This window comes from Centrocercus urophasianus, unplaced genomic scaffold (assembly GCF_019232065.1).
Source record: "Centrocercus urophasianus isolate 14NV4802_14NV808 unplaced genomic scaffold, USGS_Curo_1.0 seq_12, whole genome shotgun sequence".
Classification (NCBI taxonomy): Eukaryota; Metazoa; Chordata; class Aves; order Galliformes; family Phasianidae; genus Centrocercus; species Centrocercus urophasianus.
Window position 1 is genome coordinate 29,780,832 of NW_024884364.1, and position 23,968 is coordinate 29,804,799.

The 23,968-nt window shown below is 45.1% G+C and overlaps 1 protein-coding gene across 3 annotated transcripts in view; it reads right to left on the reverse strand.

Annotated features, from left to right (window-relative positions):
• Positions 1–23,379, reverse strand: part of RUNX1 (RUNX family transcription factor 1) — a 153,422-nt gene extending 130,043 nt beyond the window's left edge. For all 3 annotated transcript variants that reach the window (XM_042809561.1, XM_042809559.1, XM_042809558.1), the window contains exons 1-2: positions 23,281–23,379; positions 22,977–23,090 (exon numbers count right to left, since the gene is read on the reverse strand). In XM_042809561.1, coding sequence (XP_042665495.1) covers positions 22,977–23,031 — 55 coding nt within the window. In that variant the 5' untranslated portion in view covers positions 23,032–23,090; positions 23,281–23,379. The remainder of the gene's footprint in view (positions 1–22,976; positions 23,091–23,280) is intronic.
• Positions 23,380–23,968: the final 589 nt, after the last annotated feature.

The following is a 23,968-nucleotide window of genomic DNA, read 5'->3' on the forward strand; positions in this document are numbered from 1 at the left end:
TTCTCTTCTCTTCTCTTCTCTTCTCTTCTCTTCTCTTCTCTTCTCTTCTCTTCTCTTCTCTTCTCTTCTCTTCTCTTCTCTTCTCTTCTCTTCTCTTCTCTTCTCTTCTCTTTTTTTTTTTTTAAAGAGTTCTTCATTAAAGGCATATAATGATACAATGAAAAAAATGAATAGATACATACAGGATATTCTTAGCACTATATTTTTTTACAGAAAACAATCAGCTGCAGATTTATTTGAAACTAGAATCTCTTCAGGAACCTTGAAATCTCCATGTCTTTAAGCAGCTAGTTTCCAGAAAAGAGGGTTTTCTACTAAATAAATGTATTACTTCTTTCACTGCCGGACATAAATACTCCCGTCTCCAAAGAGGACACATCTTTCCAAGCACTCATCAATTTATTCGAGCAATGAAATCAGAAGTTCCTTAAGAAAAGGCATGGAGGACTGTAGCTGAAGAAATCCTGCCAATCATGTAAATCTTAGCACCACCTATCTTGAGGATTTATGTTTTTCATACAATACATAATTCAAGTCACAGTCAGCTGGGTGTGTCAAAAGTTTTGAAAGGAATTAAGCAAGTTTTTGGCAGGAAAAAAACTCCTGTCCAGGTCAGGGAAAGCATGTTATATTTGCTATGTTTCTCATGTTTTCCTTAAGTACCTGCAGGTTGCCTTTCTATGGGACAGTATGTGGGACCACCTGGATTTTAGACCCAGTTTAGCTTTTCTTCAACAAATTATGAGGCTCTTGTGTTTTTAGTCAGAGAATCACAGAATCACATAATTGTAGGGGTTGGAAGGGACCTCCAGAGATCATCAAGTCCAACCCCCCTGCCAAAGCACCAAGTAGTTCCATAACTATTGCATCTGCAATCCTGGCTAAAATCTGTGGCAGCCAAAGCCATGCTTGTTTCACACTGTGAACTGACTTGAAACGTGAGAGATTCTTCTCACAAAGGTATCTCCGCAGCACTTCCACTATCACTAGTTAAGCCAGCTCATTTTGGAGCCTGACATTCAGGCATGACATGGAGCAAGCTTGGCACCTAAGCCCCATTAAAAGTGGAGAATTGACTCTTAATTTCCAGGAAAGCTCCAGAAAGATAAACTTGTCTCGCTAGGCAGACAAAAATTGTCACTTCAGTGTTGTACAACAGCCCCTGAGCCACTGCCAGCAGTAGCTTGTTGCCTACGGTAGGACGAGTTGTACGTAATGAAAAAATGCCACCCAACATTGAAAACTTCCTGCTAATACCAATGATCAAGATGCATAAAATCAAAATCTAGTCCAGATATTCTTCTCACCTTGCTTACAAACTAACTCTTCTTCTTCTGCACTTACGTATACTTTTTTTTTTTTTTTATATTTTTTCCCAGCTTTTAAATAAACTCTGTTGAAAGCCACAGAAGTGATCTGGAGTCTTTTCCCTCCAGAAGCCTAATGATCTGAACGAGCAGCTGGCCTGTAACATGAGTCCCACTCAGCAAACTGCCTTTGTGCACATCCTTGCAGCTAAAGAGGGGGTTATTGGGTGTCCTTTGGCAGGTGCTACTGGATTAAGGGTGGCACACACTTTTTGTCCAAAGTAAGTAAACATCATCTGCACAATCCTGCAATCCTCTCTTACCATGGATCCAGGATCTTGTAGCAGAGTTTTTTTGTTTTGTTTTTTTTGAGTGTCTGTATTTCATTAAAATATTTATATCAGTTTTGTTTTCTGGAAAGTAATTGAGAAATAGCACACTTTTTCTCTGAATACTTTTTGTGACACTGTACTGTCAATTCGCCCCCAAGTACTGAGCAAAAATGTCTCCAAATTTTAGCCGGTACAGCAATTGGTTTTGGCAGAAACCATCCCAACCCATGTTCAAAAAGATCTCCAGCAAGGGCAGAGACACTCTCCTTCATTTCTACTGTCTGACACCAAGAGAAATGGACTGAAGGCAGTAGCTCATTTCTGTCAAACATAGGATGCCATTTTTTTGCAGGGGCTAAGAAGCCATGGCGTCAGAGTGGTAGAATAATAATAGGTACTCATCTCCTTCCAGTATAAACACGCCAAACTCATAGCTGGGGACTTGTGAATTAACTCACAGCAAAGACCAAACTTTCTACGTAGCGGCAGAGCTGGAGCAGACAAACCCGCTCTGCCAGGCTTCCCACTTCAAAGCAACAAAAGCCTGGAGGGGAAGTATTGTGCTGGAGATGCCAAGAGGAAAGGCATAAAGGTGTGCTCTGACTCCCTGCTGTTTCTGGGGTCCTCATTCTGCAGTTTCTTCCCTCTTCTCCTCACCTTTTCCATATCTACTTCCTCTCTTCTGTTGATAGTCTCTTTTCATTAAAGCTGAGTTCCTTTTGCCCCTTTTCCTACATCCCCTACAAAGCCCTCTCTGAACCTCTGTGTGCTTTGCTTTCACACAGTCACCTTTTTCCAAGCAGGAACCCATCTAGAGGAGAAGCTTTGCCCAAGCCACCTCATCCAGCCACTACCACTTGCTTTTTTACCACTCCAGTTTTATTGCTTGCTTTTCTTCTACTCTGAATGCAGAATCTGAAGAACTGAATATGAAGACTTGACCTAAAGAGACAGGGGCAAATTCATAAGCGGAGGAGTCATGTCAGAATTGCTGATCCTACAGAAACTTCTGGACTGTGAGGTTCACAGCTATTTGTCGTTCTTATAGCCAGCATGTTGTTTGCATTAGGGAAGGAGTTATTTCATACTGAAATATTAGAAAAGATAGCTAATTCAGCAGAGTGGGAAAACTGCTTCGTAGAGGTCAGAGAGACTTTTTGTTTGTTAGCTTTAAACTAGGAATGTCAGTTTTTGTTTTTAGCTTACATCTTTTGTGCCTCCCTCTGCTACGAACATTTGACCCTCCTCTTTATTGGCTGCAACACTTTGCTTTGTAGTGTGAGCACATGAAGGAGGCAGGCAACTCCTGAACAAAGCCAGTGCACCTGTCCTGAAGGCAAATGAGGCTGCTCCCAGCTGCTTCCTCCTATACAACAGGAGAAATACTCAGTAACTTAGTTGATGCAATCAGATCAGTTATTCCAGGGCAACAACTCCATAGGCCCCATGCTTGCGGTGTGACAGTTGTAGGGTGAACCTCAAATCCTTCTTGCAGAGCTGCCCCAGTACCTGCACCAAACAGAGACACAACCAGAGTGAGCATCCAGGCAGGGACAGTCCTGGCAGCTCTCTGTGCCCTCCTGTCACACCAAGAGCTAGCTGAGATATGAGCAGGGCTGGTCCCTTAGTCCATACCTTCAAATACCATAGGCTTTCCATGCCTGCTGGGCAGCTCACAGTTTATCTCATGATCACATCCTCTCAACCAAGAGATTGCCTGGCTCCACTCTCACCCACAGCTTGCTTCATCAAATGGCAAGGAATAGGCCATTGAACAACCTGTTGGTGAGTCAGGCATTAGCCAGGCTGTCTGGTTTGGGATGGACGCTTGATGCTTCTGCTTCACCTGCTCATTGCACAGCAGATTTGGACTTCCTGGTTTGCCAACACTGGCAGAATCATTGTGACTCCCATGCACTGCAGTGAACTTCAGTAAATGAAGAAGGAATCCATCCACCTTGGCTTTTACCAAAGAGCCCTGAGAAGCTGGTTTAGAAGAACTGTCTGTAGCAGCTGCCTAATATCGTGCATGTACCCATCCCCCAAACACATTCTGCTAGGGGTGTTTTTGTGTGTAGAAAACCAGGGATACCTGCAAATACTCTAGGAGAGATTATTGTCCTTTAAAGGAACAGCCTGAAACTGCCACACAGTCTTTGTGACAAATTCTGGAGAAGAGATAATACCTCTTGGATTATAATGAAATCCCTGTGGAATGGCTCTATCATGTTGGTCTTTAATACAAGTCAACCTCTTTATAGTTTTCTGCTAAGGAAATAAAATATTCTGAGACAGTAACATACTGCAGTTGTGACACATATCCTTTAGCTGGTCTTGTTAGGGAAGTAGACCTATTTTTGACAGAAACTCACGTTAACAAACAGCAGCTTTTGTGGTTGTCTGAGTGGAAAGCCCTTATCAGGACAAATCCATTTGTATTGCAAATTAGATGGTAGGGAGTAGACAATGAACCACCACTTCGTCTGTTTTAAAGCCTACTGATGGAAGTTCACAGTTGACATCTAAGCATTTTTTTCTACTGAGAGTTCAAACACCAGTTGCAGCTTCTTCTCTACCGCTTATGTGGAACCTCTGGTCTGAACTTGCCATCTTGAACCCCCAAAGATGAATCCAACCATTGGGGTGCAGGACTTTGGTCAGATTCATGAACACTTTTACGTGATAGATCTATATGAAACAGAACTGTAGTATGAACAACACACCATTGCCAAAAGCAAACACAGCTTTCTTTTGCTTAAAGGAGCTTTGTCTGAACTTCAACATTTAAGATTTGTCACACTTTTCTGCAACCCTATTGCTGCATTTATACAAAGAAAGACTTTCTAGGAAGAAAATAAAAAAATAAAAATGAAAGACATATAACACAAGTGCAGAAACAAGGTTTTCTCATTCACCATCAGCTCTCCAGCCCAGCCTCTTGCAGAGCTGCTGCTTTTGGGAGCTGAGGAGTGGCACCTCTGCAGTTCTCTGCCGCTCTGTCAGATGTAAAGAAGACATGTTGGGAGTAAAGCAAAATAAATCTGAAATATCATTGGAAGAAATGAGATCAGCTAGTGCTATCTGTGACTTAGCAGAGAACTTCATGTACCTCCATTCTGCCTATCGTCAGCAACCAAGGAATGATTGTGGTGGAATTAGTGGTGTACGTGGCTTTTGCCTTCCCACAAGAAAAAACCTAGTGCTTTCTGCAGCTTTACTTTCTATGAAACTCACTGGGGCAAGCAGCATTGCATTCACACTTCTGGTAATTACAAGATGAAATCAAAGCTAATCAAAGCACCGTGAAGTGAAGCTGCTGACTACAGTTGACTTCTAAGGAGCAGCCTCCTCCACTGGTAGACAGTGAATAAAAGCAAACTGAACTGATGCTGGCAACAGATAAGGACACCAGCAGGCTCCTGTAGGGGAGTGGGAAGTCAACATTCTGACACAGGGCACTGGCAGTACCCACGCACAGCCTGGCTGCTACATCACTGTAGGCATGGCCTTGGATTGCCCCAGTGCCATCAGGAAAATTAGGAAAAACTCTCACACTGCCTGTTAAGTGTGGCACCTGGCACACAGTTGATCAGAAGGCTGTCCTTCTGATCCCCACGCAGATCCCCAGTGCTCCCTCGAGGAGCAAAGCCAGCCCACAGCCTGCCCTGCCCTGCCTACCACCTGCCTTTAGTAACAAAGGGCTGAACCCACTGTTCCCCAATCTGTGCCTCTGCTGTTCCCCAACTGCTTACCGGGTTTTCAAGCAAATGTCTCTCCTCTTCTTCCTTCCCTGCACACACGTGATGCTGTCCTGCTCCCCTCTCTGTGTCCTCCTTTGCTGTCGTACCCACAAAAACTTGGCACTGGCTTCCGCGTTGGAGCTCCAGTAGAGCTAGCAGCCTACCTCACCTGCCTGCACGTCCATTTGTTGTCTTTGGGCTGGTCTGTGTTTTCCCTTTTATCCCAGAAGCTGGCTGAGGCAGGGATGCTCTCTTTCATCTGCTCTTACACAGCACCTAGCTCTGTGAGGAGACCTGGTCTCATCCTAGGCTCTAAGTTCAGAATAACACAATGATTACCAGCTCCAATTTGGGAAAAGTAGGCTCAAATGAAAAAAAAGACATGAAGAGCAGTGGCACACAAAACAGGGTGTTGGGGGTTGTGCGTCAGCATCTGCCCAGCAGCCTGTTGGTGCTTCCCAGAGGATAACGTCTGTCTCTACATAAAGTGGTCTCAGGCCTCCTGGGCACAGTCAATTGCCTGGTCAGAGGTGCTGGAGGAGCAGACATCAGAGGACAGCTGGCAAGCAGTAAGTATATGGAATGGTGAGCACATCCTACAAGTGCTCAAAGGGTGTCATGCAGAAGAGGCATTATTTAAGGGATGAAGTAAGTGAACTCAGTGTGCGTGCAAGTAATGTATGGATGTGCCTAAGTGTACACAGTTGTATATATATACTTATATATTGTGTGCTATGAACATGCACTCATGAACTATAATAGTCTATTAGAATCAGGCAAATTATGTGAAAAGAAAGTTGCTGAATGCTATGGAAAAATCCCTAGCCAGACATTCTCCCAGTGAATTGCCTAGGGGGAGGGATGGAAAGCATCCCTATTACTTTAGCATTCAAAACTGATTGCAATGAGTATGCTGCCAGCTCAGGAAAGCTTCTCAGAAGATTTTGTTGTTTCCAACGACTAAACTACTCACTGCTTGCTCTGATCTCTCTGTACAGATATGCTTCGTGGTACAGAAAGGAAACTCAGAAAAGAAACTTCGTACCCTAAGACAATCTTTCTTCAAGAGAAACAAATGCAGATGGGTTACTAAATACAGAAGGTGATGCATGTTTCCATAACTTACCAATAAATACACAAGGAAATAGATTTTCTTCATTTTCTGCCACACAAAAATAGACTGAAACAATAAATAAGTTCATGTTGGTAACTGATGCAGCCACAGGCTGTCAAAAAAAAACCCAGCTTCATTCTCTGATCACAATTTGATGTACTGAGAGCACCACAGGGAGCCTCGAGACCTGCAGTCACTGGCAATTGGATGTGCAGGCTGCTCTACAGGCTATTGGTGGTGTCTTGCCTTGATTCCCTTGTCTCGTTAGACTTGAGCAAGGCATTTGACGTGGTCCCACACCATATCCTTATTTCTAAATCGGAGAGTTGCGGATTTGAAGGCTGGACTATTCAGTGGATGAAGAACTGGTTGTATTGATGCAAGCCAGAGAGTTGTGGTTGACATCTCTATGTTCAGGTGGAGGCTGGTCACAGGTGATGTCCCCAGGGGTTTGTCATAGGCCCAGTGCTCTTCTGCATCTTTATCAGTGACACAGACAGTGGGATCGAGTGCACTCTCAGCAAGTTTGCTGATTACACCAAGCTGAGTGGTGCAGTTTGTACAACAGAAGGAAGGGATACTATTTGAAAAGTGTTCCCATGTGAATCTGATGAGATTCAACAAGGCCAAGTGCAAGGTGCTGCACTTGTGTTGGAACAATCCCACATGTGTATACAGACTGGGAAGGAAGTCATTGAGAGCAGCCCAGCAGAGAAGGACTTGGGGATTTTGTTGGATGAAAAGCTCGACATAAGCTAGCAGTGTGTGCTCGCAGCTCAGAAGGACAACATTATCCTGAGCTGCATCACAAGAGAGGTGGCCGGCAGGAAGAGGGAGGTGATTGTCCCAGTCTGCTCTGCCCTCGTGAGGCCCCATCTGAAGTACTGCATCCAGACCTCGGGCTCCCAGAACAAGAAGGGTGTGGAGCTGTTGGAGTGGGTCCAGAGGAAGACCACAAAAATGATCAGAGGGCTGGAGTACCCTTCTTATGAAGAAGAGATGAGGGAGCTGGGCTTGTTCAGCCTGGAGAAGAGAAGGCTCCAGGGAGAGCAACCTTCAAGTACTTAAAGAAAACTTACAAACAGGAGAGCGACTTAGTTTTTACATGATCTAATAATGATAGGACAAGGAGGAACTACGTAAAACTAAAAGAGGGGAGATATAGGTTAGATGTTAGGAGGAAATTATTTCCCCGGCAGGCAGTGAGGCGCTGGCACAGCTGCCCAGAGAAGCTGTGGTGCCCCATCCCTGGAGATGCTCAAGGCCAGGTTGGATGGGGCCCTGGGCAGCCTAAACTGGTGGGAGGCAGCCCTGCCCATGGCAGGGGTTGAGGCAGCATGGGCTTTGAGCTCCCTTCCAACCCAAACCATTCTGTGCTTCTATGATTCTATGCTTCTATGAAAACACTAGTCTCTCAGCTTGCTAGCATACGAATATTAAAAAAGTTTAGTCTGAGCTATGCAGGAAGATTTTGTGAGGGTTTCAGACTTAAGAGATGAAGAAATATCACAGATGTTCCCAAGGACGGGGCAGCAGGATAGGCTGGGGTACACAATCCCAAAGAACATGCTGCCCAAGGGGAGGGGTAGAGAGCAGGCACATCACAAGATAAGAGGTCAGGGTGGCCTTGGAGGGGGATGAGATACATGGTCCCTACCAGGAGTGAGGTTCTAGCAAGGGACTGGTGCTGCGAAACTTCTCATGCTGGAAAGGAGCAGGGAGAAAGGAGCTGAGGGATCCCAGAGTTTGGGCCGAAGCAAGATGGACTGCAGTAGGGCTGGAAGAAAAAAGACACAGGTTCATTTCTGCTGCAGAGAAGAAAAAGCATGGGCAGAGACTCACAGCAGAGAGTGTGAGGTGACTTCAGGCAGTATTGCCTGCCAGTGGGCTCTCCAACTTCTCCCCGTGCCACTGCGATTGACGTTAGTTCTTCCAAAACCACTTTTATCTTTTTGTTTCATTTCACTCTTCTCACAAGCAAAGTTTCGAAAACACTGATACAGCAAGGCCATGTGCTGTACCCTTCACCTTTCTTCTACTTGATTTCTCGTTTGCAAATGCTCTGGGGTGTTCTCCTGAACGTTTGTAGAACTCCCAACATAGCAGGCTCAGCTGTGGAGCATGAGACTGAAACAAAAAGCGTGAAGTCATAGGGAGTGAAATTCAAAAGTTAGGTAGGCAGTATTTAAAATTAATGTGCTGCCCACGTTTTTATTATCTTCATTTTTTTGGAATAAAGTGTGTTGACATTTTATTCTTCTGAAATCAGGCAAGCCCAGTTTTTATCAAATTAAAAAGAACAATTTGTGGGAATTATGTGACTGATGTTGATAAGAATGCTGGTCCAGCAGTAGTAAAGAAGCATGTCCCTAGATATCTTTTGGGACAAAGAGCACTCTGATGATACTCATGAACTTTATGCAATACTCAAGACAAGTACAATCCTGGTTACAAAAAGAAACCCCCTTTTCTGTTGAACTGAGCACTGTGATCAGGGATAAAGAACTGAAATTGATTTATGTTAGCACGTGGCTGATCCTTAAGCAGAAACATCCCGAATCGGAGAGTACCTAAGCCCAGGGAATGCCTCAGCTCCCTGCAGCAGGACAGCTCATGTCCAGCAACTTTGCAACCTATGCACCCATAAGCTTGCACCACTGCAGCTCATGCAACCGGCTGACAGCCTTACAGTAGGACTGCTGGATCGTGCAGGCATGAGCAGCATCACGTTCACACACACGCACAGCATCAGGGCCAAGGCGCTGCATGCAAACCACAGCCTCGTGAGCACGCAGAGCTGGTGCAGCTCTGTGCACCTCAACATCAACCTGAGGAGAGCCGCCTGACCTCTCGGATGGAGCAGCCCCTTGAGCCATACAGAGGGGAAAAACAAGCGAGAAACTGAAAAAAAAAAGTGACAGAATTGAACAGCAAAGAAACAGCAGAGCCAAAAAGCGCGAAACAGGAAAGCGGCAGTCACACTTGGGCTTTTTTTGTGTGTGTGTGTCCCCCGCCCCCCCAGCAGGGACGGAACTGCTGCAAGCGTAACACAGGCTGTTATCAGCCCCGCGCAGGGGCTGCGGTTTGCTCGCTCTCGCAACCCTCATGCAACCGTCGCTTGTTTTCCGACAAACAGGATGCCTCCATTTCGCCTGGCAGCTTCCCCGTGCTTCGAGGCGAGGGGCAGCCCCGTGCTGTCCCCGGGGGGAGGACTCAGGTGCACCCCAGTAGGGCAGGAGGAGAGCACAGAGCTATCTCCTTCCTGCAGCCCCTGCTAATGGCAAAACAAGAGGCATGTGGTGTGGGCTTGGCTGCATTGGAGAGGGAAGTCTGAGCTTCCATCTTGCTCACTTTTTTATTATTTCACCAAAAAGCAGTTATTACAGTAATGCTTATGAAATGTTTCAGCACATCCAAGCTTCTTGCTCCTCCCAGCCCATCTCCCATTGTGTAGTGGCTGCAGGGAGGGGGATAGTGCTGTATCTTTGCCATGCCGTGTCCCCGCAGTCAGGATCACGGGTCTGGGACACAACCATTTAGATGGAGATGCAATCAGAGGAACAACAATCTCCTTTCAGGTGGTTGTAAAGAGTGATAAGGTGTTCCCTGAGTCTCCTCTTCTCCTCACCGCTTCCCATCAGACTTGTGCTTCAGACCCATCACAGCTTCTTTGTCCTCCGGACATGCTCCAGGGCCTCCATGTCTTTCTTGTAGTGAGGGGACCAACACTGAACAGAAGTTAGATGCAGGAAAAGCAAAACCCTCTCTATTCTGGTAATTGCATGGCTGAAGGTGAGCCTCTGGTAGCAGAGCTGGAGCCCACACCAACAGCAGCATAGACTTACTGATGCATCATTTCTCCACACATCCCCCAGGACAGCAACCTCCAGCTTTGCTGCATGCCTGGAGATTCCTGGGCAGTCTCCAAGCTGGGCAGTCTCCAACTAGGGTGGCCAAGCTGAGCTTCTGCCCTCCCCGCTCTGCAGGCACAGGAGGCACTGAGCACCACTAACATCCAGGATGGTGCTAAGCCAGTATGGAGAAACCCTGAACCTGCTGCTTTTCCTGGACTTGAGATTCTGATGAGATGAACAAACGTTGTGTCACAAACAGTTTCTCAGCTAATCTTATTTCTTTTTCTGTTCCCGAGTTGCCCACAAACAGCTCATAACACGTTCAAGTTAGCCTGCTGCTCAAAAAGTCATCGGAAAACTTTTTTTCCTGGATTTTCTTCATGGTTTGGTATTTGAGCTGCATGGCCCAGTTGTGGCTAGAGACGTACGGTAACTGTGCCCTGAGAGAATGAGCACAATGCTAAGGCATCTTTCTGACAAAAACATCTGCCTAGCCAAATTTACAATTCCAAGTGAACAGGAGATCATGTTGTGCAGTCTGGCTCAGAACTGTAAGACAAAAAAAAAAAAAAAAAAAAAGGGTTCTGCTTCCACTTCTCTCCCCCGACTTCTGATATGATCACTTTTCATGGTTCTTCATCCATAAAAATGAGGATCATGCTCTTCCCAGAGCTGTTTAAGCAGTTTCTGAAGATGACTGTATTTGATTACTGCCTGTATATCACTTTGGCCCAGTGTATGTCAAACGGAACTGCAAAGCTTTTATCAGCCTGCTTTTCTGTGGAGACAGAGCTTATATGATAGCTTCCACTCCCTCTGTGCTTCCGCTAACTTTTCTGGCTGTGGGCCAATTTCAACTAAATTCCATGCAGCAGAAATGGCCTTAAGTTCCTTCAGCTTTCCTGAAACATGGCAGTAGCGAAGGTTGGTGTTCCCAGATCCCAAGCACTCATCCAAGAGAGATTTTAGAGATTCCTTGAGAAAAAATGTGGATCAGATTAAAGCCTTATCAGGTGTCAGAAAACATGGCCACAAGACCCACGTCTATAAGAACCAGTCACCAGCTCTGCCCAGGACAGCATGTCTTGTCTTTTTAAACGCAACAAACGAGATTTTCCTTGAAAGAACACGACAAATTATGAGACGTTTTCCACAACCTGACTGTGGAGAGTACAAACAACCTGATGAGAGCATTTGGATTTAATGGAGTTAACATACACAGCAGAGTTAGTTACCTGTGCTGTTTGAGGCAGATCTCTATCCATCTTTATCCTAAGTGCTGCCCCAGCAATTCATTAGCAGCATGATAAGAACATTAATGATGTCACTGATCACATCATTAGCATCTGCCCTGGCTGGAGGCAGCCTCAGTATGCTCCAATTCAAGTTAACTCCCAAGGAAGGATACTACAAATGGCCCATACTAGCAGCCTGACGTCAAATGGGGTGAGGCACAGTGACAAGAGGTCCAACATGAATATTCACACAAAAAGCAGCTACTGATGTCACAAGGGCTTTCTGTTTGGATGCACTGATGTTCCCTGCAGAATGCAAGCCAGCATGATTATTGGTCTACGTACTTCTTGTAAGGCACACTGAAAGGTGATGCTGAAGGAAGACAAACGAAAAAAAAAAATAGAAAAAGAAATCCCACAGGTATATAAGTGCTTGAAAAAGCCTTTTAATTTAATATTCTCACTGCTGTCTATCCACCATGGTGTATCAGAATCCTGGCACAAGCTGCCTACCAAATTTCACATTTATTAGTATCCGCTGAATGTGAAAATGTAAAAGGCTCTGAGACTACTCTAGAAATACTTCTTCCCACATTTCTTCTTGCTGTCATGCCCCAAACCCACCTCTCAGCTTTGCACTGATTTTGTGGCATTATTTAAACTAAACCTGTAGGCTAAATCTCATACAGAGGCCTTCTCGAAGAAGTTGGTATGAGACAAAGAGGCAAGAACCCACTGAAACACAAACCCAAGGATCCCATGAGCACCCATGAACGAACTGAATTTGAGATTTCAGAAGAAAATCCAGAAACTTTTATATGTATTCACTATGCACGCTGGAACAGGCTGCCCAGAGAAGTTGTGGATGCCACATCCCTAGAGGTGTTCAAGGCCAGGTTGGATGGGGCCCTGGGCAGCCTGGTTTACTATTAAATGTGGAGATTGGTGGCCCAGCATGCGGCAGGGGGTTGGAGATTCGTGATCCTTGAGGTCCCCTCCAACCCTGGCCATTCTGTGATTCTCTGATTCTGTGAAATACACAATTTGTTGTCCCAGGACATGGCAGCAACCAAAAGCAGCTAGCTCCTCTGACCCTTTCTGTCCTGTATCTCTGGGGAAGGGCTGATCAAAGGGGGCCGGTACCAGGTGTGGGAGACAGAGCAGGCTGGCTTCTGGCCACCTGTATCCATCTAGTACTAACCAACACAGGAAGCTACCAGGGAAGAAAAGGTTGCTGATTTAATAAGCAGGTAGGGTAGAGGTATGAACAATGGGAGACTTAGTTCAAACATTCTGCTTCTTAAAAAATGAACAAATGCCAGTGGATTATTCTTGGAGCACATGCTGTGGGAGTGACTGATAGTGCATTACTCATTTTGGGAATGGCTAGCAGAGGCAGCTCAGCACCTGGGGCTCAGATGTCAGCAGCTGGGGCAGTGAGCTCTGTCATCCACCGATCCCCTGAAATCACACCAGCTACAACTGCTTGCACTATACAAACTGGAAAACACAATTCCCAGTGGAAATAGCCCTAACACCCAGAGGTTTGCTGGGGAGAATCTCTGCTGATACAAGGGATTCTACTGCACAATAAAACACTTCTTCCCCTCCTTAGAATCACAGGATCATTAAGGATGGAACAGACCACTAAGATCATCAAGTCCAACCATAAGCCCATCAACCCATTTATTCTCCATTCTGACTTTCTCACCCTTTGTTCTGTGCTGGCTTCTGTTCAGCATTTGCTATGGTTTTTGTTTTCATTTTGTTTTCTTTTTTTTTTTTGTATCTATACTCCTTGGCAGTCAAATACATGATCCAACTTTTTTTCCTCCTCCGTTTTGCGATAACTGAGGACATTTAGGTGTCTGTATGCCAAAAGGAAGGCTAGGAGCAGAGTTAGCACAGTAAGTAATGCACTAGAAATGTTTGGGTTAATGTGCTCATGGTGAATGTTGCAAACAGCAGCATTTTATAAAAACCTCAATGACAAGGTAGCTTGTTTTCTCACCAAGGAGAAATAAGAGAGGGAAACTATGCTACAGCCAATTATCTCCTAAAATAGGACAGCTAATGCTTTTATATAAGTGATTTTCCTAAATCTGATTTCAACCCCTCTTTGAACAGCAGTTTTCAAATAAGGCATTCTTCAATGCCACAGGAAAAATAAAAAATAAAAAAAAATCCAGCAAGGTCTTGCAAAAAGAAGGGTTCAGACCTGAACATGCTAAGGTGTCAAGGCAGAAAGGAACTAAGGGAAGAAGCTAACTCAGCTGTCTTGGCTGCCTCCTCAGAAGCAGTGTTACTCCTTTAAGGCATTTGGGATATAAGGGACTTGTCATTACCAGGGCTGAGAAAGACTTGCTGGAGAAATAAGCAAGGGCTCAGTGAGAAACTGTCTGATGGGAAGAGAATAATTCACAAACTTAGGATGAAATTGGTGGTTAAAAACTGTTTACTGGCATTCTTTACTTTTCCCATTAAAACATGAATCTAAGTCACCCTTATTCATATAGGTGCCTGCCTGATGACATAACTTCAACCCACAGGGGAGCCACAAATCCCACTTTATGTTGGTACAGGTCTGGTTATAGCAGGGCACTGTTCCAAATGGAAAGAGACTTAGATAGGTATAAAAATGTTAATGCTGGCAAAGTTTATTTCTGTGCACTACAGAAAGGAGCACTTCAGGACTACTGGAGCTTTGCTGTTGCATAGTGTAAAACAGATGGACTTGAAAATATCAGTACAAATAATACCATCCTTCAAAAGTAGTACTTGAAATTGTTTGGACTGTGTAGGAAACTGTAAAAAAAATGACCTTTTCTTTTGCAATCCCTATTAAAATAAAACACAGCAATAAAAGTTCTGACTGTTACAATAAAACATCAGTGGTTTATTTCAGCACTTCGAAGCTTAAGAGGTTTACTCTATCATTTTTTCCTTTCATCCAGGCAAGTAATTCCTTAGGTTCCACAACAGCGCAACACACTGCAGTCAAAACAGCACATTTCATTGAGGAAAGCAAATCATTTTTATCCAGCGCAGGCAAGTACAGGCAGAATAATCTTGTGTTTGTGTGGAAGACCTGAGTCTTGTGGTCCATCTGCAGATGCTACCAGCTTGTTGGAGGAACCCACACGATACAGCACGACCTCCACAGCAGATGGACAAAGTAGCAGTGAATTTCTTTGCAAAGTGTGTGGTGCATGTGCAGAATGTGTAGAACATAGAAAAGCAATTAAACTACCCTGCACTGCAACAACTGATTCACTGACCCCCATGCAAATGAGGTTAACAAAGTCTTAACTTGAATGTACCTTCTAGCCATGAATTCTGTTACACCCAGCCCATGCAAAACCCCGAGCTCATTTACACATAGGTCCTGAAAAACAGAAGCATTTTACGGAAGTCTAATATTATCTAGTAACTGTGTTGTAAAATAAATTGTACTTCCTACTAACTTGGTGCAGTATGCTCTCTGTATCAGCACCCTGCAAAAAATGATGTGCAATACTGACAAACGGTCAGCAGCCATGGTGGAACACTGACTACATAGGTCAGACCTCCTCCTCACTGTCTCCTATGGAAAAAAGATTTTCAGGGTTGCTTTCCCAAGCTGTGGTTACACATGTAAGTCCTGTCCCACTAGAGTGCTTCTCTCAGCGGCTCTCCTTACTTCAAGAGGGAATACACCGCCTATCATTCTTACACCCCCGCCACACATGCTATGTGCAAACCAACAGCCACCAACTAGAAAAAGACTCCCAGCTGACACAGAGTTCCTCCCACAGCCACACATAATAGGCCATAAACCATTGTTACACACCAATATTTCCAAGGTAAAACAGACAAAAACTTTCTATAGTCACAGTTCTGCTAAGTGGAATCATACGAATTACACCTGCACCTCAAAGCAGTGTTTAATTTAGCCCCTAGGTCAGCACTGGCATTCATAGTTCACCTCCTGTCTTATTCATGACTTCATTCTTGTATTAGTTTTTGCTCTTGGGAGGACAGACCCAGGCCTTCACAGCTGGTGGCCATTTTGTCACTGCCACTGCTTCTGGGAGGAAACAGGATGTTATCCCAAGCACTGCTTTTTGCTCCTGGCCATGCCTATGGAGACGGGTGGAAGCGCAGCTGCAGGCAAGTGGGAGTAGAGCGGCGCTGCCTTGAACCTCTCCCCATGGCTAATAGCAGTAGTGACAACTGGAGGTGCACCTGCCACCCCCGCACACCAGCACTGCGCACACCTACACATGTGAGGGTTTGGCGGTGACTTGCATCTGTCGGTGTCACCACATGAGATGGAGGGAAGCTTTCATTTCGCTGTGCCAGACTGCCTTCCACTACCTTTTGGTACCACAGCACTCACATAAAGAGAGCCGAGTGCTGACAGGCAAGGAGGCTCATCTGTCCCCTGTGCAGCCTGTGATGCCCTGTTTCAGATGCTTGGCTTGCTCATAGGGCATGCATTTGCTGAAGGTGAGAGCAATGCATGGTGCTACAACAGTGGTGACTGAGCTCTGCATCCCTCAGTGCTTGTTCAAGGCTTCTGTATACGCCCTGGGATATTCCCGCTCGGCATGATGCAGGTGAATGCCACAAAGTCAGCTTGAAAAGGCACTTATGAGAGCTGCATGCAGCGCTGGGGAAGTGCAAGACTTTTGCCAGAAGGGATATGGATGCTCATCTGTGCTCCTTCACCCCCAATATTCAAATATTTCACAAATGGGCATCTTTCTTGTCTAAATGCTAAAAGAGGCATTTCACAGGCATTCCAGTGCCTCCCGATAGCACTGGTTTGACAAGGATTGCAAGATTTTCCCTTAGTACAGCTGAGTGAAATGTTTATAGCAAATCACATCCAAACCATCAGGTTGCGAGTTCCCTCATGCTGCACTGATGGAAAAGTTTTTTATGAGAGTTCAGATTTTCAACTGGCAGCCAAAACTCTACCAAAGGGCAGCTCCCTAGCACATCTCAGTATCACAGCTTCAGCGTGAAACCAGTCAACAGAAAGCACTCTGCAAGAGCAAATACTCAGAAGGCAAAAGAAAAAGCCCCTAGCTCCTGATTTGGGTTGCTTTTGGGTTCACTGGAATCAGAAACTCAAAACAAAAAATGCAGGCTGAAAAGCCAAGACAGATCAAATGCGGAGAGAATGTTCTCACAGATCTTTGTGAAGTGAAACTACCCAATTTCACGGAGTTTCACTTGCAAGCAGAAGTGGTGAGTCCTGTGGCCAGCATTAAGGATGAATAGGAAACACTACCAGGTAGCTCCTACTGGCTCTCTCTGCTGCTCTGCTTTCACAGCCAGGTCTCCTATGCCCTTTCTTTTCTTCCCTAGTTTAAATTGTCTGGACACATCTTTACAGACAGTTCAGCATTTCAGACTATGGTGTAGCTTGGTTACTCATGCCTTGTTGTCAGCTGGGACCTAAGAGGAAGAAAATTGAAAATTGATTACATTGTCGATCCATGTTTTTAATTTCTAGCCTTGTTTCCACTGGCAGCAAGAATAATATGCCCTGCAGGCAGTGTCACTGTGAATATGTCAGTGCTTTCATGGACTTCACCAAGTTACTGCAGACCTTTATAGGTGCTCTGCTGCTTTAAACTTCAGCACAGTGGTCACCCAGCCCAGTTCATCGATACACTTCATGGAGGAGATATCTAGACTGCTCTTATATTATTTGGGAAGCTGACTCAAGTTTATTCATATATTATCCATTCTCATGGGATGACAGAGGAGGTAACAAAGGTACTGTAATATTTTCTTCTCCTTTTCTCAGACCAGTGAGTCACCTTGCCTGTGGCCTGTCTCTTCCCTCAGCCAGTACCAGATGCTTTGGAGGAAGCCACAATTCATTTTGCAGATGACAGACCAGCTTACATGGGAAGCTTTCTCTCCGAACTTTAGCAGAGAATAGTTTGTGCTCTGAAATATGGCAGTGAAAGATGAAGGCAGAAATTAACCTTTCAAAAGCTTCTTTCCTTTTTACCTGGCTGGTACATATCAAGAAACTGTTCTCTGTTTTTAAGACTTGGCTGATTCATGGATCCTGATAAACTTGGTTTTAATGGCATTGCATGACAATGGAATTACTAGGCTGTAATCATCCACCATTTAAAAAAAAAATCTACTCTACACTGCTCCATTGACTGAGCACAGAGAAGGGAATAGGAACAGGTGAGCTGGCTGCCACAGTTGTTTTAGAAAAACAACAACAACAATAACAACAACAAAAAAACCCAAACCAAATAAATAAAATTTGAAAAAAAACCCCAACAAAACAACAACTGAGTAAAGACATACTTGCACACTGCAATCTGCAAAAGTACAGAACATGTCAGCATCACATCCCATGGTGCACCCTCCCAAGGCACGGTGCCATACCTTTCCCACCTGTTAGCACAAGCATTTGGCAGAGGTCTTACTAGCTATGTGGGGCATGTGCCATGGCTGCTTTCAGTGTACAAGCCCTTGTCATTTGTAGGAGGAAGACAGATTTCCATACCTTATCACAGGGGTGAGCAACCTCATGTTATCCCTTAAGGAGGCACGATAGCTGGCAGCTTCTACAAGAGCACTGGCAAGAGGCATTTCCCTCTGCTCTTGAACCTGCTCTGCTTCTCACTTCTGTGCTTCACAACCACATAAGAGGACCTGGTCCCAATATCCTGCCCAGACGTCAGGCAGCCCCTCCAGGAGTGCAGCTGCTGGGACCAGCGGGGTCCTGCTGTGTGTAGTGGGGTCACACAGTGGGGTGAGTTTCTTCTGTTGGTGGAAAAAGGTCACATTTGGGCATGCCAGTCCCGCATATCTGTAAGCCAATTCTAATCCTGAGTTCATGCTGAGAATGACATCACAGCCCATCACTAAGCTGAGTGTGATTGGTTAAACAGAAGGTTCATTATTTTGGCCTTAGATAAAATCTCCTGATCTTACCGAAGTAACATCTCTGTCAGGTACTTCACCCCACCACGTGCTTGACAGGAATTCCTGTGTTTGGGTCTCTCAGTGCTTCTCAAGGCTTTTGAGTGAAAAAGTCTCAGAGAAGGCTGTGTAAATCTGACAACATTCATGTTTTTTCTTCCAGTAAGCCGAGGTTTTTATGAGCTTTAGTTCAATTTCCCACTCACAAGACGCAGTTAGTATTTTATAATGCTGACACAAATTGACTCTATGCAACAGTTCAGGCAGTCTGCAAATGGATTGGAAAAGCTCCCTCTCTACACAGTCACAACCTAGATTATGCTGTTGCTAAAAGAGCCGTTTCTTTCCCTGGGTGAGCAAAAAAAAAAAGCCTTTCCTAGCACATGGCACTGCTGAGTACTGTGCATCTCCCAGAAGAACGTGTTTTTCACAGAGAGCTGGTTCTAGCATGATTACTTCTGCCAGTGTCACACACCTAGACCTGGTGACACAAGTTGTACTCACAGAGGATGTCTTTCTGCAGTGCTTGATGTCCCACTAGGACCACACAAAAGCTGACACTGGAAACTCTCGTCATAGAGGTAGATGCTTGCTTTGATTTCAGCCTGGGGCTGCACATCCTGCTGAAGGATCACAGAGACAGAGGGAGCTCTATAGAGGAATGAAGCCAGCCCTAAGTGGGAAGAGCAGTCACACTGTCCTGCCCTCCACCAGCACCCTCTGCGGATAAGCACCAACTCTAGGATGTTGAACCTACAGAGCCAGACCTGAATAGCAGAGAGCTTCCGGACAGCTCATTTTCCTAACTCACATATAGGTGCTAGGAGCTTTGGGAACAACCTCCCTTCATAAATCCTATCACAAAACAAGTCAGAGCAACCAAAGGGCAATGAGAAACAATGCGCTTGTATACCAGTGTCTACAGAACCAGGCACAGAAGCCCTTCCAAGCAGGAGGAGCTTCTTGCAATGTTTTTACTTAGCGTGTGCAAATGAAGAGACCCACAGTGGCTGGTCACAACAGTGTTAAAACTAAGAATAAAGCACACATGGTGTGTTTTTCCATTCTGTAAAAGTGCTCTGCTGGAGTTTATTTCCATTTGATAAGAAACCAAGAAAATGTTGCACCACAGAGCTTCACTGCCTTGATTAATCAACAAAAAATACTACAAAGGCAAAACTAGGAGCAACCTTCTTTGCATACTGAAATAATTAGACCGTGTAGCAAAAGGGAAAATGAGGAAAGTGCCTTCCTGGAAAATATTATGCTTCATAATATTTAGAACCCCATAAAAAAAACAAAAACAAAAACCAATGTTTTTGTAAAAGGACTAATTATGCTGTCTTCTTTTGCAGGCAAAATTGTTAGGAAACCTTACAGAACAGCCTAATGCCTCTAAGAAAAAGAAAGACATTATGGGGTTAGTTGTATCATGTAATTATCTAGGCCTCTTTTAGAAATGAAACATGCGCTCTTTAGCACAGGACTCTCCAATGGGTCTTGTTTTGGTCCTCCTATCCAAAAGATACCATTTCTGTGACCCAGTTCATACACACGAAATCACACCCAGCCCCTAATAAAACCCGCAAATCTGTCCTTGTCCTACAAACCATACTTGTGTACGAGTTGAAATGGCAGCCTTGCTGATACAAACCCAGGTTAGAGAAAGGGATCGAGGGATGTTTTATTGAGGGCTGTACCACAACAACAAAACAACCATAAAAAGGCTCTCATTTTGTACTCCTAACACACAGCCCAGGCCATAAACTGAAAGAGGCCATTAGGAAAATGAGGCCATCATTAAAAGCAGAGCTGGTAAACATGTAAATGTGTTCAGCACGCAGAGCACATCACTGGAGGTTTCAGTGCAATCCTCATTTCTTTACCTAGTGGCAGAAGCAAGGACCTGGTGTGGTGTGATAGAAAGAGGGCCATATCCTTTGTGGTGTACCACATTCAATTAATATGTCAGGCTTTCTATGTCTATCATTGCTCACAGGGGCTGGAACAATTGTTCTGCTTCCCCATTCCCTTTCTTTTTTCCCAATTTTCACATAGTACCACGCTAAAAAAAAAGTAATGGATTTCCTTCTCAGAGAACTGCACGGGCTGATAAAGTGAAATCCGTGGCAGAATGCAAGTCACTTTTCCCTTTACCTCATAATTTCGGCTAGAGGCAAAAGTGTAATAAATTTTGGCGGGAAAAAAAGAAGAGATGGTTTGGGACATTTCTAATGGCCAGTTTGTATAAACACTGTTGAGAAATATGGCTGAGAACAATCTGCCCTGGGGATGATTATTTTTCTTGCTCTGAGACCCGAGCATTGCTCGTGTTGTCCCCAGAATTTTGAAATTGTCTGAAGTTCATTTGAGCAAAGACAGGAACAAAAAAGGAACGTTGCAGCTTTCCATGTTAAAACGCAATATTCTTTCACAATGATGAGGCATTTGCTTTATAACCCAACCAAAGCACTCTTGCCCAAGCTCTTCCTGCACTGAACAGCTGCAGTTTCACCTCGCTTGTGCTGGATACCTACCAGGATCTGTACTTAAAGTATCTAATATAATGGGGACCTTGTCCATGAAGGAGTACAGATTACTGCAGTGTTAACAATAAGAGTGCAAGCGGTACTGAGAAAGATAATAATGCCTATAGTGAAGCACTAAGGTAATCCACTGGCTGGATTAACCAGCCTTAGCAAACCTAGGCAAGAAAGAATCAGCCCTTGGTCCCCATGCAGTCACTCCCCTGCACTTTAAGGGGCTCCTGCCTGCAGGATGGCCTCAACTGTCCCCAGCCCATCCCACGGGCTGGCTGTATTCTGGCACACTGCAAGTGCTGCCCCATCAGGCTCATTTTTTTTTATTTTATCAGAAGGACAGAATTTCCTCAAGAAGTCTTCCTGTACTACAGATTAAACTGCAAACAGTTGGGTGACTTAAAAAACAACAACAACAACAACAAAAAGCTGACAAAATGCAGGAAGATCCTTCTTGCTACTCTAACAGTATTGCTTCCTTTGCTTGGAAGCAGAGCTGGCAAAACATTAGCACGGTGAGTGCTGGGAGCAGCCAGCTGCCTCCTGCCAAGCCTCCGGCATCTCCCCTCGCAGGCTGGGTGATGCTGTGAGCCAGGATGCTGTGAGCCTGCCTGACTCGCACAGCTCACTGTGTTCAGCTCCCCGCTGGCACCAGGAAAAAAAGACGCAGAAAAACTTTCATCACGGGAGGGGGACAAAAAGAAGAAAAGAAAGCAAAGAGAGATGGTGGGTGCTTTGGCACCCTGCCCTCATCCCATGGCGGTTGGTGGGAGCAGCACAGGGCTCACAGAGCTGCTGTGACACAGCAGCAGGGGCGAGTCTTCCGCATTCCCAACTTGCATATTAATAGGAATAACGCGTGACTCATGCTGACAGCAGCGGCAAGGCTAGGAAGCTGTAGTCTGCAGTTATAAGGAGCTACACAGCGCTGCTGTATCGTGGCATGCTGGCCAAGTCTGATGAGCCGTCTGCACGCTGTCATCCGGCAGGCACGGCACTGCAGAAGGGGCTCGGATACTCAGAGGGTGTGCTTGGAAGGGGAAAAGTTCAGCTGCATCATGCGCTATTTGGGAAGGCAGTTACAAGAAAGTGAACAAGTTTGTCGTGCCAGTCCCAGGCTCACTCGAATGAATAACCCATGACTGAGCAGCAAGCCTCTGAATATGCTCGGTCACAGTGAAACAAGTCAGATTGCTGGGGTCTGCACTCCATTCCCCTCCCCAGCCCTTACAAGACTACTTCATTTCTCTAGGATTAGTTGCAGCCAATAAATCACAGTCATCAGAGACCTGCGTGGCATCAACAGAAACCCTGAATTTACCCACATCGCTTCCCCGGAGCCATGTGAGTTGCAGCCAACTTTACACAGGTTTCTGAGCTTTCCCGGCTTCTCCCCAGCGAGTGTGCCTTCACCCAGGCTGATAGCACAGTGTAAGTGAGCCAGCATCACGCTCTGCTGGCTGCCGGCACGAGCCTGCTGCTCGCTCGTGGGGGTGCAGCCTGTAATGGGTGTCATATGCAGCTGGCTGTCATTTTTCACGGCAGTGGCTCAAAAAGTCATAATTCTGCCAAAAGGAATCAAAAGGGGCTTGTGCTACTGCTATTGTATCTGCTTTAATTCATGTGAGCTCCTCAAACAGACTTTGATTTATGAAGAGAAAATTCACAAGCATGCAATGCCTGTTTGAACAGCTTAAATGAGCCCATGTTATAATCTCCTTAATGGATGATAAGTAATAAGGTGGTATTCCTACAAGCTCATATACTAGCTTGAACAAGAACGCCTTGAGGAAAATTGAAGTAGGAAAAAGAATGCACTACAAGAAAGTCCTCAAATTCTCTCCAGACATGCATTTGCTTATGTATGGGATAGTGAAAAGAATATTTAGAAAGTATGAATGGCACTTACCTCTCAAGAAGTGCTGGTAAGAAGGAAGTGAATCAAATACGCTGTTTGAAGCCATTGTTTCCTCTTTAAAACTCACTTTCTCTTTACAGTGAAGGAATATATGATTTCTTCTACCTTGGGAAGTGAAAAAGTGAAAAGAACGGTCATTGTTACCACCCTCTGCCCAGCCATCACTCTGCTGTATCCCAGTGCCTCTTGAGTAACCCAAAGCAAATAATAAGGTTCTTTTGCTAAAAGAACTCTGAAATTGTTTCTTAAAAAGAAAAAAAAAAATAGCGGATCGGTTGTGGTTGATGATGCTTACCACTCTACGAAACTGTGGTTTGCAGTCAAAGCGATTTGCCCTGCCTGCTGACCAATATCCCGGACCCGCTCTTGTGTGACTGCCTCTGTACCCAACTTGTGGTTCTGTGGTTGTTTATGAGGCCCAAAGAAGTGTTTCACACAACCAAAATTACAAATTTAACTGTTCCCCTTTCCATAACCTGCCTCCATTGGTCCCTCTGAGTCACGTGACCTGAGTGATGTCAACTTTCTTTCTTTCTTTTTTTTTTTAACTTTCTGAAGTCATGCCCTACCCACTCCACCTGCCCTCCCCGGGGCTGAGCGAGGCAGCCATGGAGGTTGCTGAGGGAGGGAAAAGAGAAATGACTCACCGGCCCGTGTGCAGCAGGCGGGTGTGCTGAGCTGGTGCAACGCTGCTTGTTTTGTTGTTTGTGGTTTTTGGAACTACTGATTATTTTGATAGGGATTTCATTGCTGCTTATTCAATAGTAATTCAAAGCTGGGTATTAGTTGGCTGCTGGGGCAGGATGTATAATGTTAGGAATCAGCTGTAGGGAAGACCACTGGCTGGGGAAAGTACACTGCAGAGAGGTGTGAGAGAGAGAGTAGACGGAAAGAGAGAGAAAAAAAGAGAGAGGAAGGACAGAAGGACGGAAGGACAGAGGGACGGAAAGATGGAAGGATGGAAGGAAGGAAGGAGGGAAGGA